The following is a 21782-nucleotide window of genomic DNA, read 5'->3' on the forward strand; positions in this document are numbered from 1 at the left end:
CTACAATTAAGAGACAGATTTTAAGTTTGGATAAAAAGCAACACCCAACTCAAGAAATCTACTTTAAAGACCAAGATAGATAAAAAGTGAAAGATGGAAAATAAACCACACTAACACTAATCAAACACAATTCATGTATCATTCCATTTGTGTGACAATATAGGAAAACAAAACAGAGTGACAGAGAGCAGTTTAGTGGTTGCCTAGTTCCAAAGATTAGAGGAATGTATTGACTACAAATGGTACATTTAAACTTTTTGGAGTGATGGAATTGTTCTGCAGCTTGATAGTGATGGTAGCTATAGAACTGTATGTATTTGTCAAAGTTCAGCAACTATTGTACTTAAAATCGATGTTTGAAATTTGTACCTCAATAAAGATAATGAAAGGAGGAGGGAGATAGAGACAGAGAGGGAGAGGGAGGGAAGAAGGAAAGGAGGGAGTAATAAAGAGGAGACAAAAAGAAACAGAGAAGAAAAGAAATTAAACATTTTATTTTCAAAAACTTCAGTCACCTCTTTAAGAGTAGTTTCCACTGGCCCTTCATTCCATTATGTAAAATATTTTAGTCCTTTTTTCTGATCCTTATTTTCTACCCATATCTACACTCTGAGGGTCTTATTTTCCACCTCAAGAACTTTATCAAGCTGTTGTACTAAGCAAAGATAACTATATCCCAAAGAGAAATTCTGGCACCAGCTGATGATGTGAAACTTCCAACTAATTAAACGAGGAATAGCCTCAGAAGAAACTATCCCTCTCCTTGCTGTCTTTGACACCAACATATGCACTTCCTGACCTCACTTGCTCCATCTCTAGCCACATCTTCCTTTTGTTGTTGAAAGCCACACCCAACCCTCTGTACTGCTTTTACTCTTCAGCATCATAGTTCCCTTTCTTCAATAAGGAAGACCAATTTCTATATCCTCCCCCTTCTCCCACCAGTAGGAAAAGTTGAATACACATGAAATTATTACCATAGGCCTTTGGGTTCACAAAAGACCAAAATAAGATGTGAACTTCAGAGGGTGGATACATTTCATATTCATAAGGACAACAGACTGCATGAGGAGCTAGACTGTAAGACTCTGGAGAAAGAGTTAGGATAATCAGATGGTGGAGCTGTGATAAATTGATAAAACAGGGCTGAGGTTATTAAAAAGACATGAAATACAGAACAAAACAATGTATAAATAGATCTGAATGTACTTACATCACGTGCTAACAGGTGATTTAATATAAGATGTCTCATCTATGGACTGGGAGAAAATATTTGCAAACAATGTGACTGATGAGGGCTTAATCTCCAAAACATACAAACAGCTCATACAACTCAATAACAATAACAACAACAACAACAAAAACCAAAAATGAGCAGAAGACCTAAACAGACTTTTCTCCAAAGAAGATAAACAGATGGCCAAAAAGTACATGAAAAGATACTCTGCATCATTAATTGTTAGAGAAATGCAAATCAAAACTACCATAAGGTATCATCTCACACTGGTCAGAATGGCCATCATCAAAAAGTCTACAAATAATAAATGCTGGAGAGGGTGAAAAAGGAAACCTCCTAACTGTTGGTGGAAATGTATATTGGTGCAGCAACTATGGAAAACAGTATGGAAGTTCCTTAACTAAAAATAGAGTTGCCATATGATCCTGCAATCCCACTCTTGGGCATATATCCATAGAAAACTCTAGTTGGAAAAGATACATGCACCCCAATATTCATTGCACCACTACTTACAATAGCCGAGATGTGGAAGCAACCTAAAAGTCCATTGACAGATGAATGGATACAGAAGATGTGGTATATATATATTCAACCATAAAAAAGGAAAGAAGTGTTGCCATTCACAGCAACATAGATGCAACTAAAGATTATCATATTAAGTGAAGAAATAAATCAAAGACAAATATCATATAATATCACTTACATGTGGAATCTAAAAAAACCAATACAAATGAATTTATTTACAAAACAGAAAGAGACTCATAGATATGAAAAACAAATTTATGGTTACCAAAGGGGAAAAGAGGTGTGTGTGGGGGGGATAAATTAGCAGATCCAAATATTATATATAAAAGTAGATAAGCAATGAGGTCCTACTTTATAGCACAAGGAATTATATTCAATATCCTAAATAAACCATAACTGATAGAATCTGAATATATATGTATATAATTGAATCACACTGCTGTACACAAGAAACTAACACAATACTGTAAAAACAACTATACTTTATTAAAAAATAATTTTTAAAACTATAAGAAATATTACCAAGCCCCATAGAGAAAATATAATCATTCTTATATTCTGAGATGATATCCTGATCAAAGGTGATTCACTTCTCTGACTATATTTAAATAATAATTATTTAGATATGCTGGAAAATTAACTTGCTAACCTTTAAATAATATACCGGTAACATTTTTTGTTCACTTCAGATTACCATGGACTCAAAGCCTTTATAATGACATAGACATAGAAGTGGATATGTCTGAATCTTTCCAAATAGTGAAGGTTTACTCTAGAACGACATATATATGTTTCACTACTTTTATTGACATATAGTTGATTTACCATGTTGTGCTAATCTCTGATATACAGAAAAGTGATTCAATTATACACATATATATACACCCTTTTTTAGTATTCTTTTCCATTACGATTTATCATAGGACATTGAAAAATTCTCTGTGCTACGCAGTAGGACCCTGTTGTTTATCCCTTCCATTTATAATAACTTATATCTACTAACCCCAACCTCTCAAATGATACCTACCCCAATCCCTTCCCCCTTGACAACCACAAGTCTGTTCTATATGTCTGTGAGTCTGTTTCTGTTTTGTAGATAGGATTCATTTGTGCCATATTTTAGATCCCACATATGTGATATCATATTTGTCTTTTTATGACTTATTTCACTTAGTATGAGAATCTCTAGTTGTGTCTATGTTGTTGCAAATGGAATTATTATGTTCTTTTTTTATAGCTGAGTAGTATTCAACTGTATATATGTACTACATCTTCTTAATCCATTCATCTGTCAATGGAATTTAGGTTGTTTCCATGTCTTGGCTATTGCGAACAGTGCTTCTACAAACATAAGGGTGCATGTAGCTTTTGCGAATTATAGTTTCGTCTGGATATATACCCAGGAGTGAGATTGCTGGATCATATGGTAACTCTATCCTTAGTTTTCTGAGGAACTTCCATACTATTTTCCATAGTGGTTGTACCAACTTAGATTCCCACCATCAGTGTAGGAGGGTTCCCTTTTCTTCACATCCTCTCTAGCATTTATTGTTTGTAGACTTAGTAATGATATGGTCATTCAGATTAGTGTGAGGTGGTACCTCATTGTAGTTTTGATTTGCATTTCTCTAATAATTAGTGGTGTTGAACATTTTTCATGTGCCTATTAGAGAAAGGCATATGTCTCTTTGTAGAGATCTTTACCCCTGATTTGAGAGTGATGAAAGGTAGGTCTCAGAAACTATCCAGGTGTTCTCATGGCTTTTATTTCTCCAGGTGCTTCTTATCCTGACCACACATTCCTTGTGGAGAAGATGGATGATGCTGTAGCCCCGGGCCAAGAATATACCTATGAGTGGAACATCAGTGAGGACAGTGGGCCCACACATAATGACCCTCCATGCCTCACACACATCTATTACTCCTATGAAAATCTCATACAGGACTTCAATTCTGGGTTGATTGGACCTCTGCTTATTTGTAAGAAAGGTAAAAAAAAAAATTCAGAATAACCAAGATATTGGATTAGTAAGGAGTGCTATAATGGAATGAAGCTTTGGAGCATCTTGGTGTCTTTTCATAAATCAAGCAGAGAGAAAAGGATGCAGAAACCAAGTCATTGCTTGACATTGATATTCAAGGAGTTGGAATCTTCCTCTCTTTCTTCAATCCCTCCTTCATCTCAGTCTTGGGAGTCTCTCCCAAGTAAATCCCTGTCTAAGAGTATGATCCATAACATTTATCCCCAGGCCAAGTTGTTCTGAAAGTATACAGCAGCCTATACTCTGCTGAGAGTATTTGTAAAGAACTTTGATTAACATATCTGAGATTTGGGTTGGTAATTTGGTCTATAAACATACAAAACTCCATGTTTCTTTCTTGTAAACAAGCTGAACACTTTGGGTGGTAGGTTTCAAACCTACTTAACTGATTTTATAAGAAATTTCATTGAATGGGCTTCTTAGGAGCAAGCTTGGATTTTCATTTTAGACCAAAATGAATTCATCTCATCTTTCATTAAAACAAACAACCACGACTAACTGTACTGTGGGAAATAATGTGATGGATTCATCATCTATCTAAATATACACACATACCAAACCTACATACATTCCTAATATAGACGATACTGCGATGATACAGAAAAAAATTAAATTTATAAAATGCTCTTCTTTTGTTTTACTATCAGCTGCATTTTCCCCTCATGAGAATGGATTATTTCTATTACTCAGCTGTAAAAAAAGACAAACTAATGTCACTGGCAGCAACGTGAATGATATTATCGATTCTCATACTAAGTGAAGTAAGCTAGAAAGACAAATACCATAAGGTATCACTTATTTGCGGAATCTAAAATATGGAACAGATGATCCTATCTAAAAAAACAGAAACCAATCATGGCCAAGGAGAACAGATTTGGGATCCCGGGGGGGGGGAAAGGGGAGGGAGTGGGATGGATGGGCATTTTGGGGTTTTTTAGATGTAAACTGTTATATTTGGAATGGATGGGCAGTGGAGCCCTACTGTACAGCATAGTGAAATGTGTGTGATTGAGTCACTTTGCTGTACAACAGAACTTGAAGAAACACTGTAAATCAATAATAATTTAATAATAATAAATCATAATAAAAGAATGGATTAATCTTGACCCTCTCAAACCAGTACTCTAGTATCCTATTACACGTATTAGCAAGATGGCTGTATTAAACTTGCAGTGTGATGCTTTTACCCAATGAGCTAAGGTACCTATATATTCACTTAATGACACTGGAAGACATAGATACTTTTACTAAAGTCTTGACAGGCACTCAATATTTTCTGTCAGATCAAATTTACCTTTAAAGCCCCATTCCTCAAGGCTATCAGGTGCCAGAGAAGACAAGATGGCACTAGGATTTTAATAAGCCTTCAATCATTATTACTTAATAGATGCTATTTTTCTATAAGAATGTCTTACAGTTTTCACAGTTATTATTGGCTGCTTACCTAAAACTCTGCTAACTAGGAATATCTAATGAGAGCCTTCTATCTGGGATGCTATTAAATGTATGTCTTTTTTCATAGGCACTCTAACTGAGGATGGTATTCAGAAGATGTTTGACAAGCAATATGTATTGATGTTTGCTGTGTTTGATGAAAGTAAAAGTTGGAACCAGTCATCATCCCTAATGTACACAGTCAATGGCTATGTGAATGGGACGATGCCAGGTAACATGTGGTCTGTGCATTATCCAACAACAGTTAAAGCATCAGTACCTTTTGTCCCATTGTTTTCTTCAAGGCACTGGGGAAGTTGACCATATTCACTGTCTTTTAACTCCTAATCTGAAAGGCAATGTAATCTAGTTCAGTGGTTCTTAGTATCCTATATATTTTTTAACATGCAAGTACAACAGACAAATTAGCAGCTACCTAAGAGGAGGAGTGTGCAGTTTTATCAGATGTAGTGCTCTGAGGAGGTTTCACATTGGGCTACATCTCCAGGAAAACCTCTAGGATATCCTTCAGTGAGTTATGTGGTCCTTGCTGCATGGTGACCATGCCTTCTTCCAGAAAAGAAACCGTAAAGGACAGACTCCAAAGTTAGTCTCTACCAGGAAGGGTCAGCAAGAAGAATGCAAGGAACATACTTACAGGGGAGATGAACAAGAGATTAGGAGAAATATCCAACATACAAATACACTACCAGCATTTCAAAAGATGATGTTGAGTAATAGTCAATGGCATGTGCAATACTTTTCTCTTTTCATTTACATGTAGATTATTGTAAAAAAGCAAAATCATAAACACTTGTTTAAAAAAATTGACCTCCATCTAGACTACTCCTATGTCTCTCTGGTAGAAATGACCTGGAACCAAAGATCCCGAGGAGGAACAATGGGGAAAGTTAAAATATTTTTTTATTAAATAAACCGTGCTTCAAAACACTGGGCTTTACAGAGACCATTCTTTATATCTGAAATTCACAAATAGCTTCTCTTACTGAAAAAATAAAACTTGTCGAGGGTTGAGGTCTAGACTTTGCTTTTAAATTGTACTCCATTTCATTTGATTCCATCTTCCCACCTGGGTCATTAAAGATATACTCAAGTGACCCTGGGTTTTGATTCAGAGTTTCAAAACTTAGTTAACTGACATATACCTTAGGACATCTGAGTTCACACCTTGCTCACTTCTCTACCTCAGTGTGGTTTTTGGCAGTTAGTTGTCTCAATGTACTTACAAAAATGGGTTAATCATTTATCCTGGTGCAGAGGATATTTATAAATTTTTTTTGTAGATAACATGTCATGTCTGGTACTATGTGCTCCAGAGGGGAGTAGTCAAAGAGAAATTGTATCTGTATCCTGCCAGAGTAAATCATCTGTATAAATACAAAGAGAAAAAAGCAAAAAAAAAAAGCATGCAAAAATATCTATTGGGGCATAGAGGTTATGAATTTATAATTGAAAAAGACAGAGTAGTTGGGGCTATGAAGTGTGGCATAGGGCAATGTTATTAATAGAGACTGAGAAATAGTAATGCTTGCAAAATTGCCTTATGGAGCAGTATAAATTGAACAGATATGATAAATGCTAACACAGATGTATTAAATGCCCAACCCAATATGAGCACTGATTTGGGGCAGATAAATGCTTGCATCAAAGCTTCCTATTTTCCAGCTTCTTGTTCTCACCTATGATACCAGGAATCCCTGCCTTGTTGGAATGGTCTAAAAAAAAGACAAGTTCTTAGCCCCTCGTTGGGGAAGGCATTGATTCATGGTGCCATGATCCAGTATCAAGTGGTTAGAGATCTGAAGTTTAAAACCCAAGCCAAGGATGGAAGCCAGGGTTGGAATCTCCCACAGAGCAAATTAGCATTTTCCCAGTCACTGTGGGAACAAAGAGGGAGCCAAACAGCTTTTCAACTTAGTTCTCAGTACTTCATTTATGAAATGCTCTCAGTGGCCCAGTATAATGAGGATTTGTCCCCTGCATTTTAAGGAGATCCTATAACCCACAGAGTAACTCATTGCCTTGTCACTAAAACAATCAGCTAGTGAGTAAAGAAGCAGTATAAAACCCTTAAAGCCCCATCTTCACATATTCTTCCTCTTAGGATCAATCTGATCCCTTTCAGGATTAGATAATTAGGGCCTTAAACTCAGCTCTATTGGAAGTTCTGGCAGTTCTCTTCAGATGAACCCAGATTGGCTCTAGAGTGACCAACTACTCAGGCTTTCTCACTTCTAACTCTGAAAGTCCTGCATTCTGGGAAACTTCAGCCCTGGGTAAACCAGGATGGTTGGTCACCTACTTGCTTCTCTCTTTAGCTTTAGCAATCCCTGTGTTTCTGAACTAACATACCCCATCTCTGGACTCTATAGTAACACTTATTGTAATGAGTTGTGACTGTCTGTTTGCCGGCCGCTCAGATGTCTGCTTTTCTAGGGCCGGAACTGCAACTGGAATGTCTATACCCCCAGAACCTTGCACAATGCCTGAGGCATAGCAGGTGCTCAATATGTATCTGATGAGTGAATTTTTGGTAACAGACTGCTGACTTCCTGTTTTGGCCTCCATCTCTCCCTCTCCCTCAGATATAACAGTTTGTGCCTATGACCACATCAGTTGGCATCTGATTGGAATGAGCTCTGGGCCAGAACTGTTTTCCATTCATTTCAGTGGCCAGGTCCTGGAGCAGAACCATCATAAGGTCTCAGCCATCACTCTTGTCAGTGCCACGTCCACTACTGCAAACATGACTGTGAGCCCAGAGGGAAAGTGGCCCATATCTTCTCTCATCCCCAAACATTTTCAAGGCAAGTAATTCTTCTAACAGTCTTGCTTATGACTGTTGGATTCTTCCTTTCTAGATACTAACTCCTTCATTCTCCTTTGCCCTTTCAGGCCACCCAATTTCAGACATACATTCTTCGGACCAAATCTAAATAGAATTTAGATACTTTGCTCTTATAACTCATTAATTGGGAATGGAGAAAGTAGAGAGATTAACAAAGTTTTGTTTTGTTTTTTAAATGATACAAAAGCCAAAGAGGCCTCTACTTCCTTGAAAGGAGAGAGGATGAAGGAAACAAAAACATACATAGAGATATTCTTTCTTGGGGTATTTAATATTCAGCTAAAGGAAAAGAACAAGGTGTTGGAACAAGTCAAACATTTGTAAATTTATAGAAGCACCAAGTGATAGAAAGTGTAAAAGTTTTAATATGAAAAGATGTAATGCAAAGATGCATGCAAAACCTGGCACAAAGAGGAACTCAATAGAAGTGTGTTAAATGGAAAAAAACAAAACAAAACAAAACATAGTATCTAACCATCTGAAAAATGGGCTTTAAAGAACATCAGTGGGTAAATAATCAGTCTAGGTTGTTATATGATATAAGGTAAACAAAATAACTAACTGTTCTATTACACGTTGTTGCTTTAAAACTGTTGGGAGGAGGGTTCCTGTAAATATAAGTAAATATCGCTATAGGAAACCATTGTGTTACTGAAATAAAGTGTATAAAAGCAAGGCATAAGAATGAGACACTTTACGGAACCATTTCATTTTTTCTTCACACTGAACAGTCAAAATTATATTTGAAGTAGTAAAATATCCCTGGAATATAGAGTCCAAAATAATAATGAAATAAACAACAAAACTAACATTGTATAGAGGCTACATGCTTTTTGAATTATCTTATTTAATTTTTAACAAGAATTTCATAGAGCACATAATTTTATTCCTTACAAATAAAAGGAATGGATGGTAGGAAAAATGAGAATTCAGCAAGACTTAAGTCACAAGGTTTTGAGGACTGGGAAATTACAAAAAATCCCCCCCCCACCCCCTGGAAGAGACAAAGGATAGCTTTCCAAGTTTTTTCCCTAACCCATTCTCTCTTTCTCTTGCTTTTTTATTCTTACCCCTTCTCCACTGCACTAAAAGAGCTTCAAACCATAATGTTTAAAAGCTGCCTGAGCATTACTTTCATGGTTATTATTGATATCTTCCACAGATTTGTTGAAAAGATATGCATTTTGATCACACTTAACTTCCTCTTTCAAATTCTTCCTTTTTCTTCATGTCCTAACTTAGCTGGGATGCAGGCTTACATAGACATTAAAAACTGTGCAAAGAAAACCAGGAAGCCTAAGAAACTAACTCGAGACCAGAGGCGGCACATCAAGAGGTGGGAATACTTCATTGCTGCAGAGGAAGTCATTTGGGACTATGCACCTATAATACCAGCAAACATGGACAAGTGAGTATGGGGGATTCTTACTACTGTGCAAAGGTTCAAGACATGCTTCATAGAGTCTGAGATGTGTGGCGTGAAATGTCGTGAGTTGATAGCTTTCAGGGGGATACATGTATTGGATCCTATTCAGGTCTTCTTTTCCAAATCAGTCTGGAATTACTTCAAACTCACCAAGAGAACTCTGCATAATAACAGTAGTAGTAGTAACAACAACAAAAAATAATAATATCAACTTGTTGAATGGTTGCTATTGCCAAGAAGTGTGTTAAACTTTTCTAAGTATTTTGTTTTAACTCAATAAGTTAGAAACAGCTCTCGTTTATTTTACAGATTAGGAAATGGGAGAATAAGATTAAGAAAATTGAAATTCAAATAGCTCTTAAACACTTGAAAAATATTCACACTCACAGGGAGAAAAATATGCAAATTAAACTTTTCTGAAATACTATTTTCACCTATCAGACTCATAAGTTTAGATGACACATCTATTGGAGAGGCTGTAGGAACAAGCTCTATCATGTATTGCTGGTGGAAGAGTGAATTGGAAAAGCTATTATAGAAGATAGTTTGGCAATATGTTTTAAAACTATAAATGCATACATCTTTTGACCCAGCAGTCTCACTCTTGGAATTTACTACATAGATATCCTTATTTACAGGTGAAATGATGTATACACAGGACAGTCACCACTGCACTGTTAGTAGCAGAAAAGATTAGAAACAGTCGAAAATGTCCATCAGTAGGAAATTAATAAATTATGGCGCATCCATACAGTGGAATACTATGCACCTGTTTTTAAAAGGATGCAAATACTCCCTCTGTATGAATACAAAAATTCTCCAAGAGATATTTTTAAATTAAAAAGTCAAAGGGAGCAAGATGATAGAATAGCAAATCCCCCACTTGCTTCCCACCACAGCAATAATAATTTGACATCCACTCCATGAACAAAAGTGCTTTTGTGAGATCTTTGGGATCAAAGTAGGAACTTGTAAAATCCAATTGGAAGCTGAGGACAAGATGGACTGTTTTGAGAAGGCAAGTCCATGCTCAGATGGTAGGTTCACTGAGTGTGTTTCCAGCTACAAACATGGAAATAGCCTCATCCCCTTATGGACTCAGCTACAGCCCCACTTAACCTTGGTACTGCCACCAACACCATTGGACAAGGGACCCAGGAGGGGTCACACCTGTCTGTGACCTTGGAGGCTGACCTGTAGACCTCAGTATGACTGTGGACCTTAAAGCTTCCTTGTAACTAGTTCTATCCCTGTCCCAGCTCAGGAACCTGCTGGAAGTTACACTCACTCATGCCCCTGGAGACTGGCTTATAGAACTTAGGTATTGAAGTGGCCTCAGATCTTGAAGTGGCCCTGTAACCTAGCTCTAGCTCTCCAAACTGTAGTTCATGGGCAGTCATGCCCACTCAGGGACCAATCCAGTGACCAAATGTGAGCTCTCCAAAGGGCCAGATGGGAGCAATACCTATTTGTACACCTGTAACAGACTTACCATTTGCAAACCCACTGTGGACCTTGAAGTGAACTGTTATCCCAGTGCCAGCTCTACCGACCAAGGTCTGCAGGCAGTTTAATCTTCTCAGAAACCAGCTAGGGTATATGCCCACCTAAGCCCCTGGTAAAAGGCTTGCTAACCACAAGTGCTGCTGCAGGTCCAGCAGCAACCACGTGACCTGGTTCCAACCTCCTTTGACTATGATCCTAGAGGCAATTCCATCAGCCTGAATACCTGTCAGGAGAAGGTCTTTACCTGCCAAAATCTTTCTGTAAAGACTGGAATATGGTGTTTTTTCCTTAAAATGCACAAATACCAACACAAGGCTATGTACATCACAAAGAATCTGGCATACCACATCACCAAAGGAAACTAATAGAGCTCAAGTAACCAATGTGAAAGAAATGGAAATCTACAAACTGCCTGAGAAAAATCCAAAATAATCAGGTTAAAGAATCAGTGAGGTACGAGATAACATAGGCGACTAAATGAAATCAGGAAAACAATGCGTGAATAATATAAGAAGTTTAATAAAGAAATAGAAACTGGAGGAGTTCCCGTCACGGCACAGTGGAAACAAATCCGACTAGAAACTACGAGGTTGCAGGTTCGATCCCTGGCCTCACTCAGCAGGTTAAGGATCCAGTGTTGCCGTGAGCTGTAGTATAGGTGAGCCACAGCAGCTCTGATTAGACCCCCAGCCTGGGAACCTCCATATGCCTTGGGTGTGGCCCTATAAAGACAAAGGACCAAAAAAAAAAAAAAAAAAAAAGGAAAGAAAAGAAAAAAGAAAAAAAGAAAAAGAAGACATAGAAACTGGAGTTCCCACTGTGGTGCAGTAGGATTTATGGCATCTCTACAGCACCGGGATGCAGGTTCAATCCCTGACCTGGCACAGTGGGTTAAAGGATCCAGCATTGCTGCAGCTGCAGTGTAGGCCACAACTGAGGCTCAGATCTGATCTCTGGCTCAGGAACTGCATATGCTGCAAGGAAGCCAAAAAAAGAAAAATGAAAGAAATAGAAATCATAAAAAAATAACCAAACAGAAATCCTGGAACTGAAAAATATAATGACAGAACTGAAAAGTTCAGTAGAGAGCTTCAATAGCATATTCTATCACTTTAGCTTTAGGACACATATAGATTAAAAGTGAAGGGATGAAAAAGACAAGGTCACCATATAATGATACAGGGTCAACTCATTAAAAGATTATAACAATTATGAGTATATATGTACCCGACATTGGAGCACACAAATATGTGAAGCAAATATTAACATATTAATTAATGAAAAAGTAAATAGCAATACAATAATAGTAGGGAACTTGAATATGCCACTTTAAATAATGGATAGATTACCCAGACATAAAATCAATAAGAAAGCAGTGGAACTGAATAACACTATAAACCAAATGGACCTAACAGATGTATAAAGAGCATTCCACCCAACAAAAGAAAATGTATTCTTCTCAGATGCACAGGGAACATTCTCTAGGATTTATCATAACATATTGTCCATAAAACATCAACAAATTAAGAATATTAAAATTATATCAAGTATCTTTTCTGATCGCAATGGTATGAAACTAGAAATCAATTACAGAAGAAACTCAGAAAAGTCTCAAATATGTGGAAATTAAACAATAATCTCCTGAACAACTAATGAGTCAAAGAATAAATCAAATGGGAAATCAAAATATATCTTGAGACAAATGAAAATGGAAACACAGCATACTAGAACTTATAGAATATAGTAAAAGCAATTGTAGGAGGAAACTTTATAGGAATAAATGTCTACATTTAAAACAGAGAGAGAGAGAAAGAGAGCAAGAAGGAAGGAAGGGAGGGAAAAAAAGAAAGAAAGAAAGGTCTCAAGTAAACAACCTAACTTTATACCTCAAGTAACTAGCAAACTAAGCCCAAAGTTAGCAGAAAGAAGGAAATAAAAAGAAAAAATAAATGAGTTAGAGACTAGAAATACAATAGAAAAGATCAATATAACCAAGAGTTAATTTGTTAACAGATAAACAATATTCACAAATCTTTAGCTAGACTAAGCAAGGGAGAAAAAGAGAGGACTCAAATAAATGAGATTATAAATTTAAAAAGGAAACATTACAAGTGATACCACAGAAATGCAAAGGATGATGAGAGACTACCATGAACAATTACATGCCAACAAATTGGGTAACTAGAAGAAAGGAAAAATTTCCTAGAAACATACATCCTACTACTATGATTCTTTACTGAATCACAAAGAAATTGAAAATCTGAATATACCAATAACAAGTGACAATATTGAATCAATAATAAAACCCTCCAAACAAAGAAGCCCAGGATCAGATAGCTTCATGGGTTGTATTATACACTGATCTTCAAACTCCTCCCAAACATTAAAGAGTAGGGAATACTTCCAAACTTATTTTACAAGGCAATCATTGCCCACATACCAAAACCAGATAAGGACATTACAAGAAATAAAGTACAGACCAATATCCCTGATGAATATAGATGCCAAAAATATCAAAACATTAGTGAACTGAATTCAACAGCACATTAAAATTTTCATAAACCATGGTCAAGTGAGATTTATACCTGAGATTCAAGGAAAGTTCAATAAATATGATACACCACATTAAAAAATGACTAATAAAAATTATATCATCATCTCAATAGATGCCCAAAAATGCACTGTATAACAAACCAAAAGCTAACATCATACTCAGTGAAAACTTTTCCTCTGATATCAGGAAAAGACAAGGGTGCCAATTCTTGCCACTTTCATTTAGCATGGTACTGGAAATCTGGCAAGAAAAGGCATCCTCATCAGAAAAGAAGTAAAATTGTCTCTATTTGCAGATAATGTGCCTTGATATATTGAAAAATCGTTAAGATTCTACCAAAAATATATTAGAATAAAGGAATTTAGTAAGTTGCAGGATACAAAATGAACACAATTATGATCAGCTGCATTTATACACACAAACAACCTATCCAAGATAGAAATTAAGAAAACAATCCACTTACAATAGAATTTTTACAAAGAATAAAATACTCTGGAGTTCCTGTCATGGCACAGTGGGTTAAGAATCCGACTTCAATGGCTCAGGTTACTGTGGAGGCGCAGGTTCAATCCCTGGCCCAGTGCAGTGGGTTAAACGATCTCGTTGCTGCAGCTGGAGCATAGGCTGTGGCTCAGATTCATTTCCTGGCCTGGGAACTTCTATATGCCATGGGTTCAGCCATAAAAAACAAACAAACCACCCCAAACCCTGTTGGAGCTACCCCCAGAGTTGGCAAAATTTGAGATAAGAAAATAAAACAAATCAATCTAATCAGAAGATTCTCCTATGATCTTAACTGGGAGAAGTTTAATAGACAAATTTGAGGTGACTGATATAATACTTATATATATTTTCTTTGGAAAGAAGTCAGTCGAGGCCTTTTGCCCATTTTTTAATCAGGCCATTTTTGTTTGTTTTGCCACTGAGTTATATGATTTCCTGTTGTTTTTTTTTCAGTAACCATTTTTTCAATTGAAATATAGTTAATTCACATTATATTAGCTTCAGATGTACAGCAAAGTGATCTAGTTACACACATGCATATACTTTTTTAGATTCTTTTCCATAATAGATTATTGCCAGATGTTGAATGTATTTCCCTGTGCTCTGCAGTAGGTTCTTGTTGTTTATCTGTTTTATACATAGTAGTGTATATATGTTAATCCCACACTCCTAATTTATAACCCCACTATTCCCTCTGGTAACCATGAGTTTGTTTTCTATGTCTATGGGTCTGTTTTTGTTTTGTAAGTTCATTTAAATAATTTTTTAAGATTCTGCACACGTGATATCATATGATATTTATCTTTCATGTGAGTTCCTCTTATATTTTAGATATTAACCTCTGATCAGATATATGGTTTACAAATATTTCTCCTGTAGATTATCTTTTCATTTTGTTGATTGTTTCTTTTGCTGTGATTATAGTCAAGGAGTCATTCACAAGGGCACTAAGAGTACAAAATGGGGAAAGAAAATCTGTTCAATAAATGATGATGGAAAAACTGGATATCCACATGCAAAAAATAAAATTAGACACTTAGCTTACCACATTAAAAAAATCAACTGTAAATAAATTAAAGACTTAAATGTAATACTTGAAACCATAAAACTCCTAGAAGAAAACAGAGAGAAAAAAGCTTCTTTGACATTGGTCTTGGCAATGATTGTTTGGATATGATACCAAAAGCACAGGTAACAAAAGCAAAAATAAACAAGTGTGGCTGTATCCAACAGGAAAACTTTTTTTTTTCTTTTTTGTCTTTTTAGGGCCACACTCATGGCATATGGAGGCCAGTGGTTGAATCAGAGCTGTAGCTGCTTGCCTACACCATAGCCACAGCAACGCGGGATCTGAGACACGTCAGTGAGCTACACAAACAGCTCATGGCAATGCCAAATCCTTAACCCATTGAACAAGGCCAGGAATCAAACCTGCATCTTCATGGATGCTAGTCAGATTTATTTCCACTGAGCCATGATGGGAACACCAAGAAATTTTATTTATTAAGACAGCAGATGTTAAGTGTTCTCACCACAAAATTTTTTTTTCCCCTCTGTACAGCAAGAGGGTCAGGTTATCCTTACATGTATATATTACAATTACATTTTTTCCCCCATCCTTTGTTCTGTTGCAACATGAGTATCTAGACAAAGTTCTCAATGCTATTCAGTAGGACCTCCTTGTAAATCTATTCTAAGTTGTGTCTGATAAGCCCAAGCTCCCGATCCCTCCCACTCCCCGCCCCATCAGGCAGCCACAAGTCTCTTCTCCAAGTCCATGATTTTCTTTTCTGAGGAGATGTTCATTTGTGCTGGATATTAGATTCCAGTTATAAGTGATATCATATGGTATTTGTCTTTGTCTTTCTGGCTCATTTCACTCAGGATGAGATTCTCTAGTTCCATCCATGTTGCTGCAAATGGCATGATGTCATTCTTTTTTATGGCTGAGTAGTATTCCATTGTGTATATATACCACCTCTTCCGAATCCAATCATCTGTCGATGGACATTTGGGTTGTTTCCATGTCCTGGCTATTGTGAATAGTGCTAAAAATAGTAAGTAGATGAGGTGATAGAAGTGGTAATTAGTTTGACCACGGTAATCTTATATATACATATACAAATAGTTATGATGTACATTTCTTTTTTTTTTTTTTTATTTTCCCACTGTACAGCAAGGGGGTCAGGTTATCCTTACATGTATACATTACAATTACATTTTTCCCCCACCCTTTGTTCTGTTGCAACATGAGTATCTAGACATAGTTCTCAATGCTATTCAGCAGGATCTCCTTGTAAATCTATTCTAAGTTGTGTCTGATAAGCCCAAGCTCCCGCTCCCTCCCACTCCCTCTCCCTCCCATCAGGCAGCCACAAGTCTCTTCTCCAAGTCCAAATATATACATTTGTCAGTTATACATCAATAAAGCTGGAAAAAATGCAAAAAAAAAGGCAAGGTGTAGCACAGAATATATAAATAGCTACCTTTTGTTAAAGGAGAGGATAAGAATATTTATATTTTCAAGTCACATTTGTATAAAGATGCTCTGGAATTATACACATGGAATTAATATACGTGAATATTTAGAAAACACAGGAATAGCTAAGGAAGGGGAGTTGAGATTGAAATCCAGGACTCTCTAGAAACAGTCAGTGCTTTTTATTCTATAAAATAAATGCATAAAATGAATAAACTCTGTCATGGGGTTTCTGCTTATTAAGACAATAAAAAGGACAAAGGGGGAAAGAGGTTCATTTGCTGCCCCCCCAATCGTTTATTCCAATAGGAATAGAAGATGGGTGAAAATGGTTGGTTTTCAGTTGGCACCAGGATTAGGTGGATGGTGGAAAGGACAACCCAACATCACAGAACTATGTCTAATAAAGACAGTAGAAGCTTTCTGGAATGGGAAAGTGCTTTCAGAGACTGGAAAGCTGATAAGATACCATAAACTAAATGATAAGAAAGACTTAAGAAAAATTCATAGTGTATCTTACTTATCCTTTCATAAGTTAGACCTTTCAGCGATAGGTAAGGTCTACACTAGCAACCAGGGTGACAGGAAGATCCTGCTTCTAATCATGATTATAACTGTATCAGCAGTAGAAGAGACAGATCAGAGGTTCCCAGTTTTTCAACTACAGAGAAGATACGGAGATTTTGTGAATCACGTTAGGTTTTTTTGGTTTTTGTGTTTTTGTTTGTTTGTTTTTTTTAATAAAACTGTCATTTTAGCTAATTCAAGAGGAGAACTTCTAAGCATATGGGTTCCTCCATCCTACTGGGGGGTCTTTACTTGAGAACATTATTTATTTATTTATTTATTTATTTATTTATTTATTTATTTATTTATTTATTCATTTATTTTATTTCCCCACTGTACAGCAAGGGGGACAGGTTATCCTTACATGTATATATTACAATTACATTTTTCCCCCACCCTTTGTTCTGTTGCAACATGAGTATCTAGACATAGTTCTCAATGCTATTCAGTAGGCTCTCCTTGTAAATCTATTCTAAGTTGTGTCTGATAAGTCTAACCTCCCGATCCCTCCCACACCCTCCCACTCCCATCAGGCAGCCACAAGTCTCTTCTCCAAGTCCATGATTTTCTTTTCTGAGGAGATGTTCATTTGTGCTGGATATTAGATTCCAGTTATAAGTGATATCATATGGTATTTGTCTTTGTCTTTCTGGCTCATTTCACTCAGGATGAGATTCTCTAGTTCCATCCATGTTGCTGCAAATGGCATGATGTCATTCTTTTTTATGGCTGAGTAGTATTCCATTGTGTATGTATACCACCTCTTCCAAATCCAATCATCTGTCGATGGACATTTGGGTTGTTTCCATGTCCTGGCTATTTTGAATAGTGCTGCAATGAATATGCGGGTGCACGTGTCTCTTTTAAGTAGAGCTTTGTCCGGATAGATGCCCAAGAGTGGGATTGCGGGGTCATATGGAAGTTCTATGTATAGCTTTCTAAGGTATCTCCAAACTGTTCTCCATAGTGGCTGTACCAGTTTCCATTCCCACCAGCAGTGCAGGAGGGTTCCCTTTTCTCCACAGCCCCTCCAGCACTTGTTATTTGTCGATTTATTAATGATGGCCATTCTGACTGGTGTGAGGTGGTATCTCATGGTAGTTTTGATTTGCATTTCTCTTATAGTCAGCGATGTTGAGCATTTTTTCATGTGTTTGTTGGCCATCTGTATATCTTCTTTGGAGAAATGTCTATTCAGGTCTTTTGCCCATTTTTCCATTGCTTGATTGGCTTTTTTGCTGTTGGGTTGTAGAAGTTGTTTGTATATTCTAGAGATTAAGCCCTTGTCGGTTGCATCATTTGAAACTATTTTCTCCCATTCTGTAAGTTGTCTTTTTGTTTTCTTTTTGGTTTCCTTTGCTGTGCAAAAGCTTTTCAGTTTGATGAGGTCCCATGGGTTTATTTTTGCTCTAATTTCTATTGCTTTGGGAGACTGACCTGAGAAAATATTCATGATGGTGATGTCCAAGAGTGTTTTGCCTATGTTCTCTTCTAGGAGTTTGATGGTGTCCTGTTGTATATTTAAGTCTTTCAGCCATTTGGAGTTTATTTTTGTGCATGGTGTGAGGGTGTGTTCTAGTTTCATTGCTTTGCATGCAGCTGTCCAGGTTTCCCAGCAATGCTTGCTGAATAGACTTTCTTTTTCCCATTTTATGGAGAACATTATTTAATCTCCTGAATTTTATTTCACTTTAAGAAAATACAGATCTCTGCATTTGGATAATTTCTCAAACCAGATTGGAAAACATTATAAGAAGGTTGTCTACAAACAGTACCAAGATGAGTCTTTCACCAAACGTCTGGAGAATCCCAATAACAAAGAAGATGGAATCTTGGGCCCTGTTATCAGAGCCCAGGTCAGAGACACACTAAAAGTAAGTAACAGAAATATAGAACCATGGGTGAATTAAATCATGAAAAACAGATTGTAAATACTGGTTATTTGTTTGTTCTTTTAATGTAGCCACATAATTTTTAATTCGAATGCAGCTTTTAGTTTTTGCTTAGTATTTGCACCTTTTACAGCCTATCTCATAATACAAAGAATCTGAGACAATTTATCAAGTTAAAAAGGACTAAACACAGGAGTCAGGATAATATGGCAGGATTGAGATAAGTATAATGAAACACATACCACATGCTCTTAGAATGTCTTCAAATTTTGTCCTGGAGTTCCCGTCGTGGCGCAGTGGTTAACGAATCCGACTAGGAACCATGAGGTTGCGGGTTCGGTCCCTGCCCTTGCTCAGTGGGTTAACGATCCGGCGTTGCCGTGAGCTGTGGTGTAGGTTGCAGACGCGGCTCGGATCCCGCGTTGCTGTGGCTCTGGCGTAGGCCGGTGGCTACAGCTCCGATTCGACCCCTAGCCTGGGAACCTCCATATGCCGCGGGAGCGGCCCAAGAAATAGCAACAACAACAACAACAAAAAAAAAAAAAAAAAAAAAAAATTTTGTCCTAAGCTTTCTAGCAGCCAAAGTAAAAAGGGAAATAGGTGAGGACAAAATTCATAGTAGTCATAAAAGAAGCAGTTTCCCCTGCTACTGGGATACTGTATGATGTAGTGGATAGAATCCTTGATAAAATCCCTACAACTACTACAATAAATTTAAAATTTGCATAGTTTTTTAAAATAATGTTTCTCATTGTAGCTGAGAACATACCCCAATTGAGTGAAAACAATTCATCGATGTGGTCTAGGTATGTAGTTCTCTGATGACTGGTCTCTGATGAAGGTATATTTGATATGTATCAAGAGCACTCAGTGTTCATCAAACAATTTTCCTTAAATATTTTGTCACATCACAACCTTATTTTTTTATAAGACCTAGACAGCAGAGAATTAAAAGTTTCAATCTTTCACAAGAATCTAGAAAGCAGATAATCTGTAAATTAAAGATTATCCAAATGTTTTGGCAAGCAACCAAGTAGAAGATAAGATTAACATTCTCTTTTGATGATTAAGGAACCTAATCAGGACTCCTGTGTGAATAATGCTCCTCCTTTCACTTCTTCGTGGGAATGAATTGAGAGGATATGGGCAAACAAGACTAATTCTATTCATTTAAAATAATAACCAAGGAAAGAAAGCAGCCTTTCTCTGTTTCTCTTTTCCTTCCCTCATTTCTGACCCTTTTTAGGTGTTCTTAGCAAGTGTAAATATACCTCATTGGAAATTTAAGATCTGGGTATTTGTCATGTCATGGCTTCAAGGACAGTAGTTCTAGGAGATCTGACGGGCTGGAGAAGGGGATTACAGTCTGCCGAAGAGAAGAAGCAGGTTCTATGGCAGATGTGGTCCAAGCTGAAAGGAGAAGGGAAGAGGGGTGGGGACCAGCTTGGAGAGGGTGAGAAAAATGTCACTTCTAAAGTCAGACTTCTCTTTCCATTTTCCCCTTACCATGTGAGTGGAACTCTCTCACATGTATCTGTCAGGACATGGGGAGAGGTCGGTGCTCAAACAGAATTAGTTTGCACTCACAGAAACACACACACACAATGCAAACACGAAACCAGCCAACAAGTGAATATGGAAAACTAGCATCCTCTATGTATTCTCACCATTGACCTTAATCCCTGAAACAATGAATTTGGGTTAATTTTCTAGATTGTGTTCAAAAATATGGCCAGCCGCTCCTATAGCATTTACCCTCATGGAGTGACCTTCTCTCCTTACGAAGATGACGTCAACTCGTCCTCCACCTCAGGTTTGAACCTTTCACTTCTACTGAACGAAACTACTGACCTCTGAGAGGCTGCCATATTTTTCTACTGCTCTCCTTGCCCAGCAGTATAACTTGTACAGTCAGGTAGTCTATATGTAGGGATACCCTCAAAGTCACAACCAAACACTGCCCACTTCAGGGATTCTGTTTACCCTAATGATTACAAAATATGATGTCCTTTGTTAGTGCTGTAGTGGCCTCTAGTGGACTAATATCTCATAGCTACATACTATCCAGAGTTCTATCAAGTGGAGATTAACATAAAAAGAATATCCCATTCCCAATATTAATTGATTCTAATGAGAGCTCAATTATTTTATATTATACATTCATTTATTACTTGTTTATCTTCATGAAATGATTTTTAAAATGAAAGCAATTCTGACTATATTTTCTTTCAGACAATAACACCATGATCAGAGCAGTTCAGCCAGGGGAAACCTATACTTATAAGTGGAACATCCTAGAGTCTGATGAACCCACAGAGAATGACGCTCAGTGCTTAACAAGACCATACTACAGTAACGTGGACATCACAAGGGACATTGCCTCTGGTTTGATAGGGCTACTTCTCATTTGTAAGAGCAGATCCTTGGATAAGCGAGGCATACAGGTATTTTGTCCTTGAGGTAACCTTTCAGAAATTCTTCTGACTGTAACAGATTAGTTCTCCTTGTTAAATGATGGGGCTTTTGCTTCTAGAAAACAGAAAATATTAAGTAGTCCTCTTTAGCATGAATGTAACAATGTTTATTCCTTTAGTTACTTTGTTGTCTATTTCCATATATTCTTACAATGAAGATGGTAAATCTAGAGTGTGATACCATATTTTTTGTTGTTTCAAATTCCAGGACTGTCTGTACTGGCTCTGTGATGAGCAAGTCACTTAATTTCTCTTAATTTCTTCCCTTCATCA

At 37.0% G+C, this 21782-nt stretch overlaps 1 protein-coding gene across 1 annotated transcript in view; it reads left to right on the plus strand.

The window, feature by feature from the left end:
* F5 (coagulation factor V) overlaps positions 1–21782 on the plus strand; it is an 81636-nt gene that overhangs the window by 22018 nt on the left and 37836 nt on the right. Inside the window, 7 exon segments of the mRNA NM_214120.1 lie at positions 3539–3751; positions 5327–5470; positions 7845–8066; positions 9350–9515; positions 18840–19017; positions 20749–20848; positions 21268–21479. Coding sequence (NP_999285.1) covers positions 3539–3751; positions 5327–5470; positions 7845–8066; positions 9350–9515; positions 18840–19017; positions 20749–20848; positions 21268–21479 — 1235 coding nt within the window.

This window comes from Sus scrofa, chromosome 4 (assembly GCF_000003025.6).
Source record: "Sus scrofa isolate TJ Tabasco breed Duroc chromosome 4, Sscrofa11.1, whole genome shotgun sequence".
In the NCBI taxonomy this organism is placed as follows: Eukaryota; Metazoa; Chordata; class Mammalia; order Artiodactyla; family Suidae; genus Sus; species Sus scrofa.